Source organism: Pogoniulus pusillus, chromosome 38, assembly GCF_015220805.1.
Source record: "Pogoniulus pusillus isolate bPogPus1 chromosome 38, bPogPus1.pri, whole genome shotgun sequence".
Lineage (NCBI taxonomy): Eukaryota > Metazoa > Chordata > Aves > Piciformes > Lybiidae > Pogoniulus > Pogoniulus pusillus.
The window spans coordinates 9,140,457-9,161,120 of record NC_087301.1 but is presented as its reverse complement, the minus strand read 5'-3'; the positions used below and the strand labels follow the sequence as shown (position 1 = coordinate 9,161,120).

General features: G+C 62.2%; 1 protein-coding gene across 2 annotated transcripts in view; it reads right to left on the bottom strand.

Annotated features, from left to right (window-relative positions):
- Window positions 1–20,664, bottom strand: part of CDON (cell adhesion associated, oncogene regulated) — a 73,405-nt gene that overhangs the window by 28,716 nt on the left and 24,025 nt on the right. Inside the window, exons 3-12 of one of the 2 annotated variants that reach the window (XM_064173306.1) lie at window positions 17,906–18,178; window positions 15,333–15,482; window positions 14,724–14,867; window positions 13,388–13,675; window positions 12,634–12,903; window positions 7,501–7,739; window positions 4,757–4,931; window positions 3,151–3,270; window positions 2,597–2,725; window positions 212–418 (exon numbers count right to left, since the gene is read on the bottom strand). In XM_064173306.1, the coding sequence (XP_064029376.1) occupies window positions 212–418; window positions 2,597–2,725; window positions 3,151–3,270; window positions 4,757–4,931; window positions 7,501–7,739; window positions 12,634–12,903; window positions 13,388–13,675; window positions 14,724–14,867; window positions 15,333–15,482; window positions 17,906–18,178 (1,995 nt within the window). The remainder of the gene's footprint in view (window positions 1–211; window positions 419–2,596; window positions 2,726–3,150; window positions 3,271–4,756; window positions 4,932–7,500; window positions 7,740–12,633; window positions 12,904–13,387; window positions 13,676–14,723; window positions 14,868–15,332; window positions 15,483–17,905; window positions 18,179–20,664) is intronic. The other variant, XM_064173307.1, reaches the window with a different exon arrangement.

The window sequence follows — 20,664 nt, the reverse complement described above, 5'->3', positions numbered from 1 at the left end:
GAGAAGGAGGAATTTTGTCCCTGTGAGGGTGGCAGAGCCTGGCACAGGCTGCCCTGGGGGGCTGTGGAGTCTCCCTCTCTGCAGATACTCAAACCCTGCCTGGATGTGTTCTGTGTGACCTGGCCTAGGAGATCCTGCTCTGGCAGGGCTTGGCCTGGCTGAGCCCTGGAGGTCCCTCCCAGCCCCTCTGTGACTCTGGCTTTGGGCTTACCTGGCTCCAAGTTGCGAACCTCCACGGAGAGCTTGGCCGGGGAAATGTGCTCGGCTGCCACCAGCCAGTCGCTGCTGCGGCCCAGGCGCTTGTACTCCACCTTGAAGGCAGTGATGGGGGAGCCCCCATTGGCACGGGGGATCCAGGTGACATAGACAGAGGACTCGGAGGCTGTGGAGATGGTTGGGCGGTCAGGAGCCTCTGGCACTGAGGGGGGAAGGCAGTGGGAGAGAGTCAGAGCCTGGGGAAAACCCTTCTGGAGCAACCAAGGGCTTGCAATGGCAGAAGGAGGAGGAGGAGGAGGAATGTGGCAGAGGGGAGACTGAAACTGGATGTGAGGAAGACGTGAGGGTGGTGAGAGACTGGCACAGGTTGCCCAGGTGGGTGAGACACTGGCACAGGTTGTGCAGCAGAGAAGCACAGAATGTGATCTCTGATCCACAACCTCCCTGGAAGTGTTCAGGACCAGGCTGGATGAGGCCTTGAGCACCCTGTTCTAGTGGGAGGTGTCCCTTGAGGTCCCTTCCAACCCAAACCACTCTGGTTCTGTGAGCCAGGCCAAGCAGAGGCTGCTGATGACACCAGGAGTAAAGCAGGAGAACCTGAAGTCCTCCTGGGTTGGCCTCCTGGAAGAGCTTGCAGAGAACAGAAGTCACTCACTTGGTGACATGGAGCTGCACTATCCCAGCCCATCCCTACATGGAAACAGACACACATGGAGTAAAGGTGGGAGATGAGTTCCAGCCCCCCAGGAATGCCCCAAACCCAGCAAGACTTCACCCCCACCCCACTCTGTGCCAACAAAGGCTGCACCAGGAGAGAAAGAGGAGTGAGGGGCACAGAGAGCATGCAGGGGAGCATTGAGGGGGTACTTACTGACCTCACTTGGAGTTACAGAGCAGCAGAGTAGAGAGAAGGGAAAGAGGAGGTGTTAGTAAGCCTGGTGGCAACCCCAGTGATGCCCAACAAGAGCTCTGCTGAGCCACTCTGCCCACTGACATGGAGCTGGGTGCTGACACAAGGAAGAGAGTGAGGACCCTGCAGGCAGCAGCTCTGGGGGCATGAAGCAGGCTGAGCACCTGCAGCTGGGCACACAGATGTCCCCTTGGGGTCCTCAGCACTGTCCCCAGTGTGCCATGCTCCTCTCCCACCTTATCAAGAAACTTCTCCACCACCCTCTGGTTTCACTCAAAATGTAGACATCAAATCACTGTCGAGGTCTGAGCCCTGAGTACCTCTGCCTGACTCAGGTGAAGGAGGCCAAAGGCTGAGGGGAGGGCAGGAAGGACTTGAGACATGCTGGTGGCACTGGGCACAGAGCACAGCTGCTGGGGAATGGCTTAGCATAGGCCTGGGGAGGAGCAGCTGAGGGAGCTGAGGGTGTTCAGCCTGGAGAAGAGGAGGCTCGAGGGAGACCTTTTGGCTCTAACTCCTTGCAGGGAGGCTGCAGCCAGGTGGGTTTGGCCTCCTCTCCCAAGGAACAAGGGACAGGACAAGAGGAAATGGCCCCAGGTTGCCCAGGGCAGGTTCAGGTTGGCCATGAGGAACAGTTTCTTCCCATCCAGGGTTGCCAAGGCCTGGCCCAGGCTGCCCAGGGCAGTGCTGGAGTCACCACCCCTGGAGGGGTTCCAAAGTCCTGGAGCTGTGGTGCTGAGGGCCCTGGTTTGGTGCTGCCCTGGCACTGCTGGGCTCAGGGTTGGACTCCATCGCCTCGAAAGTTTCTTCCAACCCAAATGGCTCTGTGATTCCTGCCATCAGGAATAATGCCCAAGGGAAGCCTCAGGAAATCACTCGTGGCAGGCAGCTCTGCCCTGGCACACTTGGACTCATCTCCCATTTCCCTTCTTCCTCTGAATCCTTCCCAGTGGAAGAGGAGAGAAGCCCAGAGAGCTGAGCACAGAGCAGCAGCAGCCTTGGAAGGGAGCAGCAGGAACCTGGGTGACAGAAGGCCACTCTGGAGAGCCACCTGAGCGGGGCACAGTGCCCTCTGAGACACTCCCTGGGCACCAGGGCATGAGGTGGCTTTGCCAAGTCGATGGCCCCAAATGCCCCCTTGCAGGATGTGAGCTGCTACTCGGTGACCTGGTGGTGAAACCTGAGGTGCCAAGGCAGGAGCTTCCCATGGGAACTTCCTGACTGGGATGGAGGCACTCAGCTAATCCCAGCCCTGCTGGAACCACACAGCAGAGCCTGGCAGACCTCTGCCCTCACTCCCAGCAGTGCCACAAGTGAGGTCCTGCAGCTGAGGGGAGAAACAGGACATGGAGGAGGTAGCAGGAGCACCTAGAGCAGCGACAGGAGTACAGGCTGAGCCTTGCCCGCGCCTGCCCCGCAGCAGAGGGCACCCAAACACCTCCCACGGGCATCCAAACACCTCCCACCTACCTCCGCTGTGCCGAGAGAGGTCGGGCAGGACGACGCCGAAGCTGTTTGTGCCCTCCTGAAGGACAGGAGCCTTGGGCGGGCCCGCGGGCGGGGAGGGAGCCTGAGTGTTCTTGGAGGAGGATGTTCTCTCTAGGAAAGATGTGGCAGACAGGGGGGTGAGAAAATGCTGCCTGTGGCCTCCCACTGCTGCCCCCTGCTAACGCCCGCGGGGCTGTGCCGCGGTGCCGCCGGGTCCTGGCAGGGTGCCACAGCTCTGTGCCATCACCGAGTGACAGCGAGGGGGGGGAACGGCTGGCAGGAAACCCACGGCGAGAGGAAAAGAGTCGATAAAAATGTCTGTGGGAGCTGCCTCTGGCCACTGCTGGCGCCAGGACACTGCTGAGTGGGTCTTGGGCTGCAGCAGTGGGCATGGGTCAGGAGCTCACTGCCGGGGTGGAATCAGAGGCTGCACTGGGTGGGGGGAGACCTCCAGGGGTGACCCAGCCCAGCCCCTCTGTGGGCAGCAAGGACATCCCCAGCTACAGCAGGCTGCTCAGAGCCCCAAACAACCTAACCTGGAATGGTTCCATGGATGGGGCCTCCAGCACCTCCCTGGGCAACCTGTTGCAGTGTTCCACCACCCCCACGGTCAAGAGCTTCCATGCACACATGGCAGGAGGGGACCTGTAAGAGAGCTGGGGACAGAGGTTGGAGCAGGACCTGCTGGGCCAGGCCAAGGGGGGATGGGCTGGAAGTGCAAGAGGGAGCTTGAGAGTGGAGAGAAGGGAGAAGTGTTTGGCACTGAGGGTGTGGAGAGCCTGTGCCAGGCTGCCCAGAGTGCTGGGAGCTGCCCCCTGGCTGGCAGCACTGCAGGGCAGGATGTGTGGGGCTGTGAGCAGCCTGCTCTGGCTGGGGGTGTCCCTGGGGGCTGCAGGGAGTTCAGTGGATGAGCTTGCAAGGTCCCTTCCAACCCCCAGCACTCTGCTCTATGACTTGTAGTGACAATTCCAGTTCTGGCTCTCTCTATCTCTCACTCTCTGCTCTTTGCACACTGAGGAGCACAGCCACAGCCTGTGAGCCTGAAAGAGAACACTGAGGAGAAAACCTCTTCTGCTCATCACACCAGGAGCAGTTCTGGAGGCACACAAAAACCTGCTGGTGCAGAGAGCTGCCTCTGTGGCACCCTGAAAAGCCCACCCGAGGAGAAAGCTGCTCCCTGCCTGCAGAGCAACCTGCAGCATCCACCCAAGAGCAGACTCGGTGTGGCCTGGGCAGCCGGACACAGCTGGAGCTGTCCCTGCTGGGGGTCGGCCGAGGTGACCTGTGGGGATCCCTTCCACCCCCATGCAGCCTGTCAGGCACCCCCAGAAGGACATTCTCCAGCTTTCCACAGCTTCTCCTGCCCCAGCAGCGCTCAGGGGAGGTTGCCCCACAGCGATTCTAGCTCTGGGAGGCTGCTCTTCAGCAGCTCAGCTGCAGGACATTCCCTGCATGGCTTCACAGACAGCAGGGAGCTGAGCTGAATGTCCTCTGCAAGGTGAAAGTGATCGGGGGCGGGGGGGGGGGTTGTGTGGAGCAGCTCTGCCTGGGGCCAGGTGAAGCAGCATGGGCAGAGCTGCAGAGAGGACCTCCTGCCCCTCTGCTCTGCTCTGCTCTGGGCAGAGCTCAGCTGCAGGGCTGGGGCCAGCCATGGGCACCTCAGCACCAGAGGGACATGGACCTGCTGCAGAGGCTCCACAGGAGGCCACAGAGGTGATGAGAGGCTGGAGCAGCTCTGCTGTGGGCACAGGCTGGGGGAGCTGAGGCTGTGCAGCCTGGAGAGGAGAAAGCTGCAGGCAGAGCTCAGAGCTGCTGCCAGCCCTGCAGGGGCTCCAAGCAGACTGCAGAGGGACTGTGGCCAAAGGGCTGCAGGGACAGCACCAGGGGCAATGGTTTGGGAGCAGAGCAGAGCAGATTGAGGTTGGAGGTGAGGAACAAGCTCTGCAGCAGGAGGCTGCTGGAAGCCTGCAACAGGTTGCCCAGGGAGGTGGTTGAGGCCCCAGACCTGGAGATGTCCCAGGTGAGGCTGGGCAGGGCTGTGGGCAGCCTGCTCTGGTGGAGCTGTCCCTGCTGGCTGCAGGGGGGTGCTGGGGGAGCTGTGGAGGTCCCTGCCAAGGCTCAGCGCAGCTGCTCCGCACCTACCTCTGCTGGTGCGGAAGGTCAGCATCGCAGCCTGCCCCTCCCCCGCCGCGCTCCTGGCCACCATCAGCACCTCGTAGAGGCTGGAGGGCTCCAGCTCGGTCAGCCGCAGCTGGTGCTCGCTGCCAGGCACCCTCACCGTGTGCCAGCTGCCTGCCGTGCCCACGCCGTCCTCCAGCTGTGCGGCACAGGGAGAGAAAAGGCAAAGTCAGCTGGCACGGAGCTGCAGGCACTGCCCACATCACTGCCACCCCAGCACCCAGCCCTGCTGTGGGCACAGGCTGGGAGAGCTGCAGGTGCTCAGCCTGGAGAAGGCTCCAGGAGACCTCAGAGCTGCCTGCCTGTACCTGGAGGGGCTCCAGGAGAGCTGGGGAGAGACTTCGGACAAGGGCTGGGAGTGACAAGAGAGAATGGATTGAACCTGGAGCAGAGGATGTGTGGTTGGGAAGCTGCAGCCTGGAGAGGGGCCTGGGGGGGTGGCTGCAGTGAGTGAGCATGAGGCAGCAGTGCCCAGGTGGGCAAGCAGGCCAATGGCCTCCTGGCTTGGCTCAGGCACAGGTGGGCAGCAGGGCAGGAGGTGCCCATCCCCCTGTGCTCAGCACTGGGCAGGCCACAGCTCGAGTGCTGTGCTCAGCTCTGGGCCCTGCTGCAGGAAGGCCATGGAGGGGCTGAGCCTGTGCAGAGCAGGGCAGCGAGGCTGGAGAAGGGCCTGGAGCAGCTGGGGGTGAGGAGGGGCTGAGGGAGCTGGGGGGGGTCAGGCTGGAGCAGAGGAGGCTGAGGGAGACCTCACTGCTCTCTGCAGCAACCTGGGGGGAGGTTGGGGCGAGGAGGGGGCAGCCTCTGCTCCTTGGGGGCAAGGGGCAGGAGCAGAGGGAATGGTTCCAGGCTGCCCCAGAGCAGGCTCAGGCTGGAGCTCAGGAAATATTCCTGCCCTGGAAGGGTTCCCAGACCTTGGAATGGGCTGCCCAGGGCAGTGCTGCAGGCAGCATCCCTGGGGGGGTCCAGCAGTGTGTGGCCCTGTGCTGGGGGCCATGGTTTGGTGCTGGGTCAGGGCTGGGCTGGGTGAGCTGGGAGGGCTCTGCCAGCTGGGTGGATTTTGGGGTTCTGTGACATTGGGAAGAAATTCTTTGTCGTGGGGGTGGTGAAACACTGAACAGGTTGCCCAGAGAAGCTGTGGACCCTGGAGCTGTCCAAGGCCAGGCTGGATGAGGCCTTGAGCAGCCTGGGCTAGCAGGAGGTGCCTCTGCCCATGGCAGGGGGTTGGAGCTGGATGGTCTTAAAGGTCACTTCCAAGCAAACCACTCCATGAATCCCAGCTTTGCCTCTCCTTCAGTATTTCAATCCCTTAGTGGCTCAGATGGGTCAAACTCCCTAAGCCTTTGCTCCTTCTGGAGGCTGGAACAGAAGTCCTCAGGGAGACTGAAGGTCTGGGGGTGCCAACGAGTGCTCAACCCCAGTGAAACACCAGCTCCAGGGGATGCAGAGCAGCCTCCTAATGCTCGACCTCTGCAGGGGACAATTACCTCAAATCCCAAAGGAAAAGGCAAAGATTCCACCACAAATAAAGCACTCAACAGGCTGAGGCTGCCTCGAACCCAGGCAGGCAGCTCTGGACACCAGGGCTCGGCCGAGGTCAGGCCACAGCAACTTGTGCCAGCACCTGCTGAAGCCACCAAAGGTTTCTAACCCTCCCCAGTCAGGTTTATTTTCCTCTTAAAAGACTGAAGGGCAGCAGCAGGGCACCACCATGGGCACAGGCACGGCTCAGGGTGGGGTTATGGGAGATGACCTCCAGAGGTCCCTTCCACCCCCCCATGCCAAGGCTCCAGGGGCTCAGCACTGACAAATGTCTGAGGGCAGCAGAAAATTCCCTGAAGTGTTCTGGTGGGAAGAGACCTTCCAGATCCTGTGCCCAGCCCTTACCCAGCAGTGCCAGGGCACCACCAACCCAGGGCACTCAGCACCACAGCTCCAGGGTGCCGAAACCCCTTCAAGGGATGAGGACTGCAGCACTGCCCTGAGCAGCCTGGGCCAGGCCTGGACAGCCCTCAAGGGGGAGAAATTGTTTCTCATGGCCAACCTGAACCTCCCTGGGGCAACCTGAGGCCATTTCCTCCTGTCCTGTCCCTTCTTCTTCGGCAGCAGAGCCCAACCCCAGCTGGCTGCAGGCTCCTGGCAGGGAGCTGCAGAGAGCAATGAGGTCTCCTCTCAGCCTCCTCTGCTCCACGCTCAGCACCCCCAGCTCCCTCAGCTGCCCCTCCCCAGCCCTCTTCTCCAGACCCTTCCCCACCTTTGCTGCCCTTCTCTGGCCCTGCTCCAGCTCCTCAGTGTCCTCCTGGCACTCAGGGCCCACAGCTGAACCCAGCACTCAAGGGGTGGCCTCAGCAGTGCCCAGCCCAGGGGCACAATCCCTGCCCTGCTCCTGCTGCCCACACCACTGCTGAGCCAGGCCAGGCTGCTGCTTCCCTTCCTGCCCACCTGGGCACCCCCTGGTTCCCCTTCAGCTGCTGCCACCCAGCACCCCCAGGGTCTTTCCTGCTGGCCACTTTCCAGCCACTCTGCCCCATCCTGGAGCCCTCCTGGGGCTGTTGTGCCCCAGGGGCAGGTCCCAGCCCTGGGCCTTGCTGAACCTCATCCCATGGCCTTGGCTCACCCATGCAGCCTGGCCTGGTGCCTCTGCAGGTGAGTGCCTGCTCAGGAGGCTCAGGCTGTGCCCTGTGCCACCCGCGGTGCCCCTGTGCCGGTACCTTGCGGTACTTCACGAAGTAGGCGTTGATGGGCAGGCCTCCGTCGCGCCCCGGGCGCCACACCAGGGTGTAGACATCTGCCTTGGGCGTCTGGGGGGGGCTGAGGATGATTGGGGCTTCGGGGGGGGCAGCCCCTTCGGAGGCCTTCTCCGTCACCGTCGCTGTGCCAAATCCTCCTCCGCTGGGCACAGGCTTGGCCGGGAGCACTTCTGCTGCGGCTGGGCTGGGTCCTGCGGGAGCTGCAAGAGCAGGAGGCTGCTCCAGCATCTGCAGCTGCAGCCAGGCAGAGGACACCGAAGCAGCCAACAGCAACCTTCCCCCAGAGGTGCTGCAGCCGAGCGGCGCTGCATGGGCTCGGGGCACAGCTGCAGCCTTGGGGTTTTGGTTGAGCTTCTCCCAGTGGGGAAGAAAGAAAACCTGAAACTTGGCACCTCCAGGCCACGGCTCAAAGGCAGAGGAAGTTGCATGGGCACAGGAGGGAGCAATTCCCACTGAGGTGGTCACCCAAGCAGCTCAGGTGGCCCCAGCTGGGGAGCCACAGCAGCCTCCTCCGGAGCTGGAACTGCCACCGGCTCTGGAGGCTGCAGGTCTCAGCTGCTGTGCAGAGAACAAGCCTGGTCTGGAGGAGATCTGAACTGCCATTCAGCACCAGCACGTCCAGAAACCCTGCTCCAGCCTCCTCCAGCACCTCACCACCTGCTGGCTCTCTGCCCACTGTGGCCCACACTTGAGGACAAGGACAGAGCCATGGCTGTCAGCTACCTGCTCCTCTCTAAAGCCTTGGGCTCAGCTGCCCACAAGATCCTTCTCTCCCTCATGGGAAGACACAGCCTGGCTGGGAGGGCAGTTGGGTGGCAATGGACTGGTTGGATGGCATCCAAAGGGCAGTGGTCAATGGTTCATGTCTACACAGAGGTCAGGGAGCAGTGGTGTCCATAATGGGACCAGTGCTGGGTAACATCATCAGTGATAGAGACAGGGAGCCTGAGTGACCCTCAGCAAGTCTGCAGCGGAGTGGTGCAGGGGACACAGCTCAGAGATGGGATCCATCCAGAGGGACCTGGATGGGCTGCAGAAGTGCAGCTGTGTGAACCTGCTGGGGGTCAACAAGGGCGAGGCCCAGGTCCTGCAGCTGGCTCAGGACAACCTCCAGTGGCAGCCCAGGCTGGGGCTGAAGGGCTGGGAGAAGGACTTGGGGGTGCTGGGGGTGCAGAGCTGGACAGGAGCCAGCACCGAGCGCTGCCAGCCCAGCCCCAGCCTGCCCTGGGCTGGTCCCCAGCAGGGTGGGCAGCAGGGGCAGGGAGGGGATTCTGCCCCTCTGCTGTGCCTGCTGAGACCCCCCTGCAGTGCTGGGGCAGCTCTGGAGCCCTCAGCACAGCACAGACAGGGACCTGCTGCAGCAGGGCCAGAGGAGGCTGCAGCAGGGCTGGCAGGGCTCTGCTGGCAGCCCAGGCTGGCAGAGGTGGCCTTGGGCAGCCTGCAGCAGGGAAGGCTCCAGGGAGCCCTTCTGGTGGCCTTGCAGGGCTTGAAGCAAGCTGGGCACAGAGTGTGGAGCAGGAGCTGTTGGGCCAGGCCAAGGGGGGAGGGGTTGGAAGTGCAAGAGGGAGCTTGAGAGTGGAGAGAAGGGAGAAGTGTTTGGCACTGAGGGTGTGGAGAGCCTGTGCCAGGCTGCCCAGAGAGCTGGGAGCTGCCCCTGGCTGGCAGCACTGCAGGGCAGGGTGTGTGGGGCTGTGAGCAGCCTGCCCTGGCTGGGGGTGTCCTTGGGGGATGCAGGGGGCTCAGTGGATGCCCTCAGCTCCCAGCCAAACCCTTCCATGATTTCCTCTGCCTGGCCTGAGGAGCACAGCACACACCCAAGTGCTGCTGAGGTGGAGGCTGTCAGACACAAAACTGAAAGCTCTGTTGGGGTCACCTGGGGCTCATCTGCATTCCAGGCAGGAAAGGGGAGGCAGATTGAACATCCTGAGCTTATCCAGGCCAAGCAAACCTTCAGTGCTCCAACCCAGAAGGTCTGGGCACCAGGAGGCTGCAGGCAGGAGGCTGCCAGGTGCTGTGTGCCCTGTCCCCCAGGACAGGTCTCTGGGGTTTATGTTACTTGTGGGGGCTGGAAGGGGACAGCAGTGAAGGAACTTGGTTACAAACCAAACAAATTCCTTGGCAGTGTAGAGCCCTGGGCAGCCCCAGCCTGGCTGCCTGGGATTCCTCTGCACCTCCACTCAAATCCCAGCAGCAAGTGTGGCTGCTATTCTTGGCCCCTTGTTCTGAGCCTGGGAAGGAAAAGCTCCCTTCTGCCGGCAGAGAAGCCACACTCCAGCCAGCTCTGCTGCTTTGGTCCTCCTCCTGACCCAGGGATGCCACCAAGCTTGGAGAGGACATCCCCAAAGCCAGATCAGGGAGCTGGAGCAGCTCTGCTGTGGGCACAGGCTGGGGGAGCTGAGGCTGTGCAGCCTGGAGAGGAGAAGGCTGCAGGCAGAGCTCAGAGCTGCTGCCAGCCCTGCAGGGGCTCCAAGCAGGCTGCAGAGGGACTGTGGCCAAAGGGCTGCAGGGACAGCACCAGGGGCAATGGTTTGGGAGCAGAGCAGAGCAGATTGAGGTTGGATGTGAGGAACAAGCTCTGCAGCAGGAGGCTGCTGGAAGCCTGCAACAGGTTGCCCAGGGAGGTGGTTGAGGCCCCAGGCCTGGAGATGTCCCAGGTGAGGCTGGGCAGGGCTGTGGGCAGCCTGCTCTGGTGGAGCTGCCCCTGCTGGCTGCAGGGGGGGCTGGGGGAGCTGTGGAGATGCCTTCCAGCCCAGGTGATTCTGTGACTGCAATTCTGTGAGCTGGAGCTTGCTGAAAGCATCCTCAGAAGGATCTCCCACTCCTGTTGGGACCAAACACTGCAGCTGCTGCAGGAGGAAGAAGCTCCACGGCAGGGTGGTGGATTTCAGAGGGTTTGTGGGTGGGCAGGGCACGGTTTGAAGCCTGCCAGCATGAGGCAATGGACTGAGGGGTTGGGGAGAGGCTGTGGCTGAGGCTGGTGACAGCAGAGCCGCGGCCCTGGCTGTGTTTATTGCTGCCCGAGGGCAGCGAGGCGGCGGCAGCTGGCGAGGGGTTGGTGGCTGTGCTCTGGAACACCTCCCGGGGTCACCATTCGCAGGGAGCAGCTGGGAGCTGAGCTCTGCCTCCTCCCAGGCTCTGACTGTGGCCAGGGAAAGCGATCGGGGCCGTCTGGCTGCTGCTGCCCTGCCGCAGCCGCTGCAGCTCTGCCCCCAGCCCTGGCTCTGAGCCGCTGCAGCTCTGCCCCCGCAGCCTGCCAGCCCCAGCGGAGAGAGCAGCCCTGAGCTGGGGCACAGCAGGGCTGGGTGAGCACAAACCTCCTGCACACACGGCCCCAGGTCCCCGCTTTGGGCACTACAGCATCCCAGAACCCAGCACGGTAGAGGTGGGAAGGGACCTCTGGGATGCTCCAGCCCAAGCCCTGCCCAGCAGGGCACCCCCAGCAGCTTGCCCAGCAGCACAGTGCCAGGGGGGTTGGAAGCTCTCCACACAAGGACACTCCACAGCCTCTCTGGGCAGCCTGCTCCAGGCTCCAGCACCCTCACCACAAACAACTTTCTCCTCCTCTCCACAGGCAGCCTCCTGCCTGCCACTCTCTGCCCCTTGCCCCTTGGCCTGCCACTGCCCACCACTGGCAAGGGTCAGTGAGTGTCTCCTCCTTCACTGTATGGAATCATGGCATGCTTTGGGCTGCAAAGACCATCTAGCTCCAACCCCTGCCACGGGCAGGGACCCCTCCCACTAGGCCAGGTTGCTCAAGGCCAGATCCAAAGTGACTTTGTTGACCTTCCTGAGGTTGGCTTGGGCCCAGCTCTCCATCCTGCCCAGGCCCCTCTGCATGGTCCCTTCTCTCCAGCGTCTCAGCCACACCACAGCTTGGTGTCATCAGCAAAGGTGCTGAGGCTGCCTCCATCCCACTGCCCTGAGGAGCAGCACTTGGCACTGGCTCTGCTGGAGCAGGGAGCACTCAGCACCACTCTGAGCACAGCCCCCAGGCCCATGCCTTAGCCACCAACTGCTCCCCACACCAAAGCCACACCTGGAAGAAGTTCTCTTGGAGTGTCCAGCAGCTCTGGGCAGCTACCACAGTGCATGCAGCCACCACAGCTGCTCAGAAAGGACCTAAAATAAGGCAGCCTGGGGCTGTCATTTGCCATCCTGGTGGCTCCCCACTGGGCTGACAGCTGAGCTGCCCTGCCCACTCCTGAGCCCATGCACTGAGTCATGCTGTGGAACAGCTCCAGCAGAAGTGAGACAAAAAGTCACTTCTCCAGCCACAGAAGCTTCCCTGACTGTGTGCTGCTGAGCCTGAGGGCTGCTGAAGATGATCCTATGGCCAAAAAGCCACCCTGGAGTCCCAGCTGGAGTCATCCAGGAGCTTCCCAAGAATTACCTGGCACAAACTCTTCCTTGAAACACCTCAGCACCTGAGCCTGGCTGCTGGCAGGGCTGGGAGCTGCTCTGACACCCTGACAGCTCCCCACACTACTCCAGGACTTGCAGGTCAAACCCAAGTGGCTTCACCACCTCCTGCCCCTCCGGCAGCAGCAGTGCAGTGGCTTGGACACCATGGGCAAGGTGACAGCCATAGCTGCCAGGGAGCTGCTGGTGAAGGGTGCTGGGTGGCACAGGCTCAGCTTTGTGCTTCTACTCAGCAATGTCCTGCAAGGTCCTTGCAAGTGAAGCCTTCAGCATCTGCAAACCATTCCAGTGAGCTTTCAACTCCAACTGCTGGTCACAAAGGACTTGAGCCATGGGGCTATGGTGCTGCTGACCTGAAAGCCCAGCACCACAGCACGGAGGGAGCCCTGCACTCTCTGCACCACTGCCCTGCCTCTGCCCCTGGGCACCACACAGCTGGGCCCAGCACTGCAGAGGTGGCCTCAGCAGGGCACAGCACAGGGCAGCACAACCTCCCTTGCCCTCCTGCCCACACTCTTCCTCAGGCACTCCAGGAGGCCACTGCCCTTCCTCACCTCTTTGTCAGCTCTGCTGCAGGCAGTGGTCAGAAACAAATCTCAGCAACCCTTCGGGGGGTAAAAGCCAGACCGAGCTTGAGGCACAGAAGGTTGGTTTGAGCTCTGGAGGGGCTCCTACCTGGCTGGACACGAAGCCTGGCCGTGGCCTGCACGAAGCCCAGGCCGTTGTGTGCCACACACTGGTACAAGCCAGCATCCTCCCGGGCCACGCCGCGGATGCGCAGGCGGTTCCCTGCCACCAGGTGCCGCGGGGACGGGCGCAGGGCGGCCGCGTTGTGGAGCCAGGCCAGGCTGGGGGCAGGGCTGCCGCGGACCTCACACCAGAACTGCACGGACCCTCCGGCGGCCACCTCCTCGTCCTGCAGCCCCTTGGAGATGGAGGGAGGCTCTGCAGAGAGGGAAAGGACTGCAGATGAAGCACTGCTGCTGGCTCCGGCTCACAGGGACACCTCCCACCAGCCTCGTCCAACCTGCTCCTGAACACCCCCAGGGAGGCTGTGGAGCACAGAAGCACAGAGCCTTCGAGCACATCCCCCCCGGGAAATCCGTGCCAGTGCCTCCCCACCCCCACTCTAAGGAGTTTCCTCATCTCCACTCTCAACCTGCCCTCCTCGAGCTCCCAGCTCCCCTACACTGGGCAGGCAGAAAAACACAGCTCAGCTCCTGCCTGAGAGCTCCTTAGTCTTGGCTGTTTGCTTCAGCCTGTGAAGGGCTTTGGAAAGGATGAATCCTCACTTGGGAAGGGACTGAGATGTGCTCATTCTGTGTAGGATGAGAAAGGAGCTGGAGCTGCTTGCAGCCAGGAGCCCAAAGCAGCAAGCAGGCAGAGGCAGTGCTTATCGCCTGGACCTGAGGCTCTCTTTGCCCCTTACCAAGTACTGTCAGGGAGTAGTTCCTGTGTTCCACCACTCCAGAGCCATTCCCCACCACGCAGGAGTAATTCCCAGCATCAGACACCTCCAGCTTGTCTGTCACCAGGTGGGAGTGGAGCAGCCTCCACCTGCCTCTGCTCAGTGCATCCTGCCCCTCCTTCAGCCAGCGGACGGAGGCTGGAGGGGCCCCACTGACCACACACTCCAGAGTCAGGGGGCTGTGACGAGGCACGGCCAGGCTCTGGGGGGACACTGGGTGCAGGATGTGGAAGCCACCTGAGGAGGAGCCTGGAAGAAAGGAGATGAGGCCTGTCACCAAAGCACATGCTGCCAGCCCACCCTCCGGGCACCAGGCTGCCCGCGGCCGCCAAACGCTGTGGCCTTACTGCTGACCAAGCACCAGGAGGCAACGTCCTCTGCCCAGACACCTGCTCTGAAGCTGCTATGGAGCCTGCAGGACCAGCAGCAGTCCCCTTCCAGCCTTCTGGGATTTGGGAAGCAGTCCTGCTGCTCCTCCATGGGAAAGGGAAACAAGAACTGAGCGTGCAAATAGCGCAGAGTTCTGACACAGCCTGGAGCCAGAGCAGCGAGGAGTGACAGGACCCAGCGAGGGGGGGGTGGGAAAGGACCTCTGGGATCCTCCAGCCCAAGCCCCTCCAGCAGGGCACCCCCAGCAGCTTGCCCAGCAGCACAGTGCCAGGGGGGTTGGAAGCTCTCCACACAAGGACACTCCACAGCCTCTCTGGGCAGCCTGCTCCAGGCTCCAGCACCCTCACAACAAACAACTTTCTCCTCCTCTCCACAGGCAGCCTCCTGCCTGCCACTCTCTGCCCCTTGCCCCTTGGCCTGCCACTGCCCACCACTGCCAAGAGCCTGGCCCCAGGCTCCTGCCCCCCACAGCTCCTTCAGCTCTTGCTGCTGAGCACTCAGCAGATGCCCTCTGGGGCTGCTCTCCTGCAGCCTCTCAGCCCCAGGGCTCTCAGCCTTTGCTCCTCACACAGCTGCTCCAGGCCCCTCAGCAGCTTCCCAGCCCCCACTGCACTCTCTGCACCACTGCCCTGCCTCTGCCCCTGGGCACCACACAGCTGGGCCCAGCACTGCACAGCACAGGGCAGCACAACCTCCCTTGCCCTGCTGCCCACACTCTGCTCCATGTCCCCCACCACACCTTTGGCCTCCCTGGCCCCCAGCCCACACTGCTGCCTCCTGCCCACTTGTGCCCCCCAGCACTGCCAGCTCCTGCTCCACACTCCAGGCTGCTCTGGCCATGCTAAAGCTCCCAGGACCATCTCCCCCACTTGAGTCCTGCTCCCAGCAGCTCCCAGCCCACACTCACGAGTGACTCCCAGCTGGCGCCCGCTGGGCTCCACCCGCAGCTCTCCGGTCAGTGGGTTGTAGGCTGCACACCTGTAGGGGCCTTTGTCCTCCAGAGAGACATTCAGGATCTGCAGGTGTCCAGATGGAAGGAGCAGGTAGTTGTCTGGAGCAGCAGGGAAGGAAAACAAAGGAGTTTGGAGCTGCAAGGCCTGGAGTGGCCTGCCCGGGAAGGTCTCAGAGCTGTGGCAGGGGCTCTGCCTCCAGGGCCTGGGGGGCAGCCCAGGGGCACCACACATCTGCTCACCTGTGCACTGCCCAGGGGCACCACATATCTGCTCACCTGTGCACTGCCCAGGGGCACCACATATCTGCTCACCTCTGCACTGCCCATGGGCACCACACATCTGCTCACCTGTGCACTGCCCAGGGGCACCACATATCTGCTCACCTGTGCACTGCCCAGGGGCACCACACATCTGCTCACCTGTGCACTGCCCAGGGGCACCACACATCTGCTCACCTGTGCACTGCCCAGGGGCACCACATATCTGCTCACCTCTGCACTGCCCATGGGCACCACACATCTGCTCACCTGTGCACTGCCCAGGGGCACCACACATCTGCTCACCTGTGGACTGCTGCAGCCACCTGCCCCGCAGCTGGAAGCGCACCTGGGCCTCAGGCTGGCTCTCTGGCACCTTGCAGCCCAGCAGAGCTGTTCCTCCTTCCTCTGCTGCCACGGCTCTGGGCTGCCCCCACGGCTCGAAGTCACCTAGGCCTGGCAGAGAAGGGGGCACAGGTGAGGAGCAGCCCAGGCTTGGGGCAGGGCATGGGCAGCAAGCTCAGGGCTGCCTTCACAGCTTCACAGGTTGCACTGGGTGGAAGGCACCCCCCAAGGGCATCTTGTGCAACCCCTGTGCAGGCAGCAGGGACAGCTCCAACCAGAGCAGGTGCACAGGGGCACAGCAAGGTTGACCTTGGGCATTGCCAGGGACTGAGGCACCCTCAGCAAGCCTGCAGATGGCACCAAGCAGAGTGGTGCAATAGGTAAGGCTGAAGGGTGGCATCCAACCAGAGGGACCTGGGCAGGCTGCAGAGCTGGGCTGAAAAGAACCCCAGAAGGTTCACTAAGGCCAAGTGTTGGGTCAGGGCAACCCTGGGTACCAATACCGGCTTGGGGGGATGAGGCTGGGCAGGAGCCAGCAGTGGGCACTGGCAGCAGAGAAGGCCAAGGGCATGGGCAGAGCTGCAGAGAGGAGCTCCTGCCCCTCTGCTCTGCTCTGCTCTGGGCAGAGCTCAGCTGCAGGGCTGGGGCCAGCCATGGGCACCTCAGCACCAGAGGGACATGGACCTGCTGCAGAGGATCCAGGCTGTTCGCATCAACAAGTAACAGCTTTTGCATGGCAGCAGCACAAAGGCCTCCTGTGCTCAGACAGTTCATAGATTCAGAGACTGGGCTGGAAGGGACCTCACAGCACCCCCAGGCCCCCCCTGCAGCCAGCAGGGACAGCTCCACCAGAGCAGGCTGCCCACAGCCCTGCCCAGCCTCACCTGGGACATCTCCAGGCCTGGGGCCTCAACCACCTCCCTGGGCAACCTGTTGCAGGCTTCCAGCAGCCTCCTGCTGCAGAGCTTGTTCCTCACATCCAACCTCAATCTGCTCTGCTCTGCTCCCAAACCATTGCCCCTGGTGCTGTCCCTGCAGCCCTTTGGCCACAGTCCCTCTGCAGCCTGCTTGGAGCCCCTGCAGGGCTGGCAGCAGCTCTGAGCTCTGCCTGCAGCCTTCTCCTCTCCAGGCTGCACAACCCCAACTCTCCCCCAGGCTGTCCCCATAGCAGAGCTGCTCTCTTTTTCTTTGTGGTCTCCTCTGGACCCTCTCCAGCAGGTCCATGCCCTTCCTGTGTTGAGGGCTCCAGGGCTGGATGCAACCAAAGGGTCAGCTTCAAGGTGGGAATGGCGAGGGGAGGTGAGAGAGTCCCAGCAATGCCCTTAGCTGCCCTAGGCAAAGCCAAGCAGAGCTGAGGAGATGCAGAGGAGCAGGAGGGCAGAGGTGGAGCAGCAGCAGGAAGCCTGCCTGAGGAAGGTGGAACCGCCTCTGTGGCTCCTACCAACACAACCCCCAGCACCTCCCACTGCTTGCCACGGGCCCCGAGGCCAGCAGGAAGCCTCCCCAGCTCCAGCAGCTCCTGCTCTGCCTCCAGGAGCTGCAGAGAGCAGTGGCTGTGCTCCTGCCCCCGCCCTCAGAGCTCCCCGGCGCTGCAGAGCTCTGCTCCGCCAGGCAGCCTCGGAGCTCTCCTGAGTGGGGCTGCCATGGGTCACGACGTTACCAAAACACTTGGTCCTTGCCTGCAAGAAGCCTTCCTCCCAGGGGGGCCGTGGACATGCTCCATAGATGAGTGCCCCCCTGCAGAAATCACTCAGCTCCTGCCTGCCAGAGGCCTGACTCAGACCTCCCCCAGCCCGAGGAGCAGGGAGGAGTCCTGCCCCAGCACCACATCCCCCTCCACACGCAGCCAGCACCATCCCTGCCCTCCTGCACTGCTTCAGGGCTGGGTACTCCACGGACCAAGCAGCAAGAACCAGTGCTTGGAGAACCCAGGGCAGGCAAATTGTCCTTGTGAGGACAGAGTCCCCTCCTGAAGAACCTCTCTGTGGTCTGCTACAAGGGAAATGTGCAGCTCCCAGGCCCAGCTCTCATCTCTCCTCTCCTGCAGTGCTGTGGCAGCTCTGCTGCTTCCCAAAGAGCCCTTCTGAGCTCTGGGGAGTTCTGTACTTTCAAGCCATGCTGGAGCAGGTCCAGAGAAGGGCAGCAGAGGTGGGAAGGGTCTGGTGAGGAGCAGCTGAGGGACCTGGGGCTGCTCAGTCTGGACACAAGGAGGCTGAGAGGAGACCTCACTGCTCTCTGCAGCTCCCTGCCAGGAGCCTGCAGCCAGCTGGGGCTGGGCTCTTCTCTCAAGGAACGAGGGACAGGACAAGAGGGAATGGCCTCAAGGTGCCCCAGGGGAGGTTCAGGTTGGCCATGAGGAACAACAACTTCCCCGTGAGGGTTGTCCAGGCCTGTCCCAGGCTGCCCAGGGCGGTGGTGCAGTCCCCATCCCTGCAGGGGTTTGAAGGCAGTGGTGCTGAGGGGCCTGGATTGGCACTGCCCTGGCACTGCCCCGGCTGCGGGCTGGGCGCAGGACGCGGCGCAGCAGCACTCACCGGCCACGGCCACCAGCGCCGGGCGGCTCCGCACCGCCCCCGCGCCGCCCGCGGCCACGCACTGGTAGCGCCCGGCGGTGGCCCGGCCCAGGGCGGCGATGGTCAGGGAGCCAGCCTGGATCTCCACCTCTCCCGCTCGGCTCTGCAGGGGCTGCCCATCCAGCAGCCAGGACAGGCGAGCCGCGGGGGGCTCAGCAGCGCAGCGCAGCCGCACGGAGCCCCCGGGCCGCTGGATGGCGGAGGAGGGCTCGGAGGTGAAGCGAGGAGTCAGGTCTGGAAGGAAAGAGAGCTGCGGTTAGCGAGGGGCTGGGAGCTGCGGGGGCAGGCCTGAGAGCTGCTCCAGCCCCAGCTCAGCTGCGGGCCCTGAGTGCCAGGAGGGCACTGAGGAGCTGGAGCAGGGCCAGAGAAGGGCAGCAAAGGTGGGGAAGGGTCTGGAGAAGAGGGCTGGGGAGGGGCAGCTGAGGGAGCTGGGGGTGCTGAGCGTGGAGCAGAGGAGGCTGAGAGGAGACCTCATTGCTATCTGCAGCTCCCTGCCAGGAGCCTGCAGCCAGCTGGGGCTGGGCTCTGCTGCCAAGGCTCAGGTGACAAAAGTGAGGGGCAATGGTCTGGAGCTGTGCCAGGGGAGGGGCAGGATGGGCATGAGGAAAAATTGGTTTGCTGCAAGAGTGGCCAGGGACTGGCACAGGCTGCCCAGGGAGGTGGTGGAGTCCCCAGCCCTGGAGGTGTTCCAGAAACCTGTGGGCATGGCACTGGGGCATGGACTGATAGCCATGGTGGGGCTGGGCTGATGTTGGGCTCAGTGATCCTGGAGGGCCCTTCCAACCCAAACCATTCTGTGATTTACATGGGGACAAACAGCACCTGAGGAAATGAAGCTGGGGAGAGGGAGATGTAGCTGGGAAAAGGGAGATGGAGAGAAGGAGATGGAGCTGGGAAGGAGATGGAGTGGGGGAGAGGGAGGTGGAGCTGAGGAGAGGGATATGGAGCTGGGGAGAGGGAAATGGAAATGGAGATGGAGCTGGGAGGAAGAGATGGAGCTGGGGAGAGTGAGATAGAGCTGGGAGGAAGAGATGGAGATGAAGATGGGGAAAAGGAGATGGAGAGAAGGAGATGGAGTTGGGGGGAAGGAGAGGGAGCTGGGGAGAGGGAGCTGGGGAGAGGCAGCTGGCCCGGACGTGAGCTGCAAACCCTCAGCAATGGCAGCAGCCTGCCAGGTATTTGTGCAGAGCTGACTCCGAGTCTGCAGAACTAATTACACTGAGCAGGAACAGCAGGGCAAGGAAACACAAACGAGCTGGATGAGGAGCAAAGGCCTCTGGCTAATCCCAGATCCATGGATTTCATCAGGGTGAGGATGATGAATTGGGCATCCGTTATCTCCAGCGAGGGGAGACCAGCAACAGGAAAAGCTGCTAATAAATAAAAGGTTCAGCCCCACAAAACTTGGTTCTGAGCAGCCATTTCTGTGCCAGAAACAGAATTCCTGCTTCTTGGAGGGACAGGGTTTTTCTTCCCTCTCCTGGCCAACAAAACTCTGGGAATTGTTTCCATTTGCCTGCTAAGGAATTCTCCACCGAGGGGTGGGTATGAAGTGGGTGAGCAAAAGGCAACTGACACCAAAAAGCCCTTTGAAAGAGGGGAGCCAAAAATCATTCCACAGGGAAAACAGTTCCTGGTTTGTCGCTGAGCTGAGGAACCCCAGGAAGGGGGTCAAGAGGATATGAAATGACATCCAACTAGGAGACAGTTGGCTTGGAGGTGGAGCCTCCAGCTCCAGCTTTTCTTCTCAAGCCAGCCCAGCCAGGCTGGGGTTATGAGTTTCAGCTGAGGAACTGTTTTTACCAGCACCATAAAGTATCTGCACAAACATCAGCACAGGCTGCGGAGCAGTGTGGCTGCGCTCAGCACCGAGCAGCTCCAGCAGGGCTCCGGCGCAGAGCAGGGCCCCGCAGGGCCACCTCCAGCTTCTCCTTAGGAAACTGCCTTGCTTGGGACTTCCAGGGGTAAGAGAGACCAGCTCTGTCCTCACTGCTGAGGGGGCACCTCTGGCCCAGGGCTCTCACTCCAAGAAGGATGTCGAGGTCCTGAGGCAGGACCAAAATATGGCAGTGAAGCTGGTGAAGGGTCTGCAGCACAAGGAGAAGGGTCCAGAGAACTGAGGAGCAGCTGAGGGACTTGGGGTTGTTCAGCTGACCCAGCAGGGACCCGGGGTTACTCGGCCTGGAGAGAAGGAGGCTGAGGGGAGGCCTGAGGGCAGGTCCAGGTTGGCCACGAGAAACAATTTCTTCCCCTTGGGGGTTGTCCAGGCCTGGCCCGGGCTGCCCAGGGCAGTGGTGGTGTCCCCATCCCTGGAGGGCTTTCAAAGCTGTGTAGATGTGGTGCTGAGGGCCTTGTTTTGGTGCTGCTGTGGCAGTGCTGGGTAAGGGTTGGTCCCTACGACCTGAAAGGTCTCTCCCACCAGAAGGACTCTGCGGCTGTCACCTTGCTGCCACCCTCTGCCGCCTCCCTGCGCGGCTCTGCGCAGCAGCCGGAGCTGGTAGCAGTGACCCTGCAGCTGGGACTCATCTCCCCTGCCTGCTGGAAAAGGCAAATTTCTCCCCTCGGCTCCTCGCGCCGGGCTGGGAAGTGCTAAAAGCAGTAAAAGCTTCTTTTTGGTGTGGTTGGGTTAAGACAAGCTGACTACACAGAGCAGATGTGGCAATTGAAACCAGCCCTGCGCCGCCGCAGCCGCTCCAGCGGCAGCCAGGGAGCAGCCACCC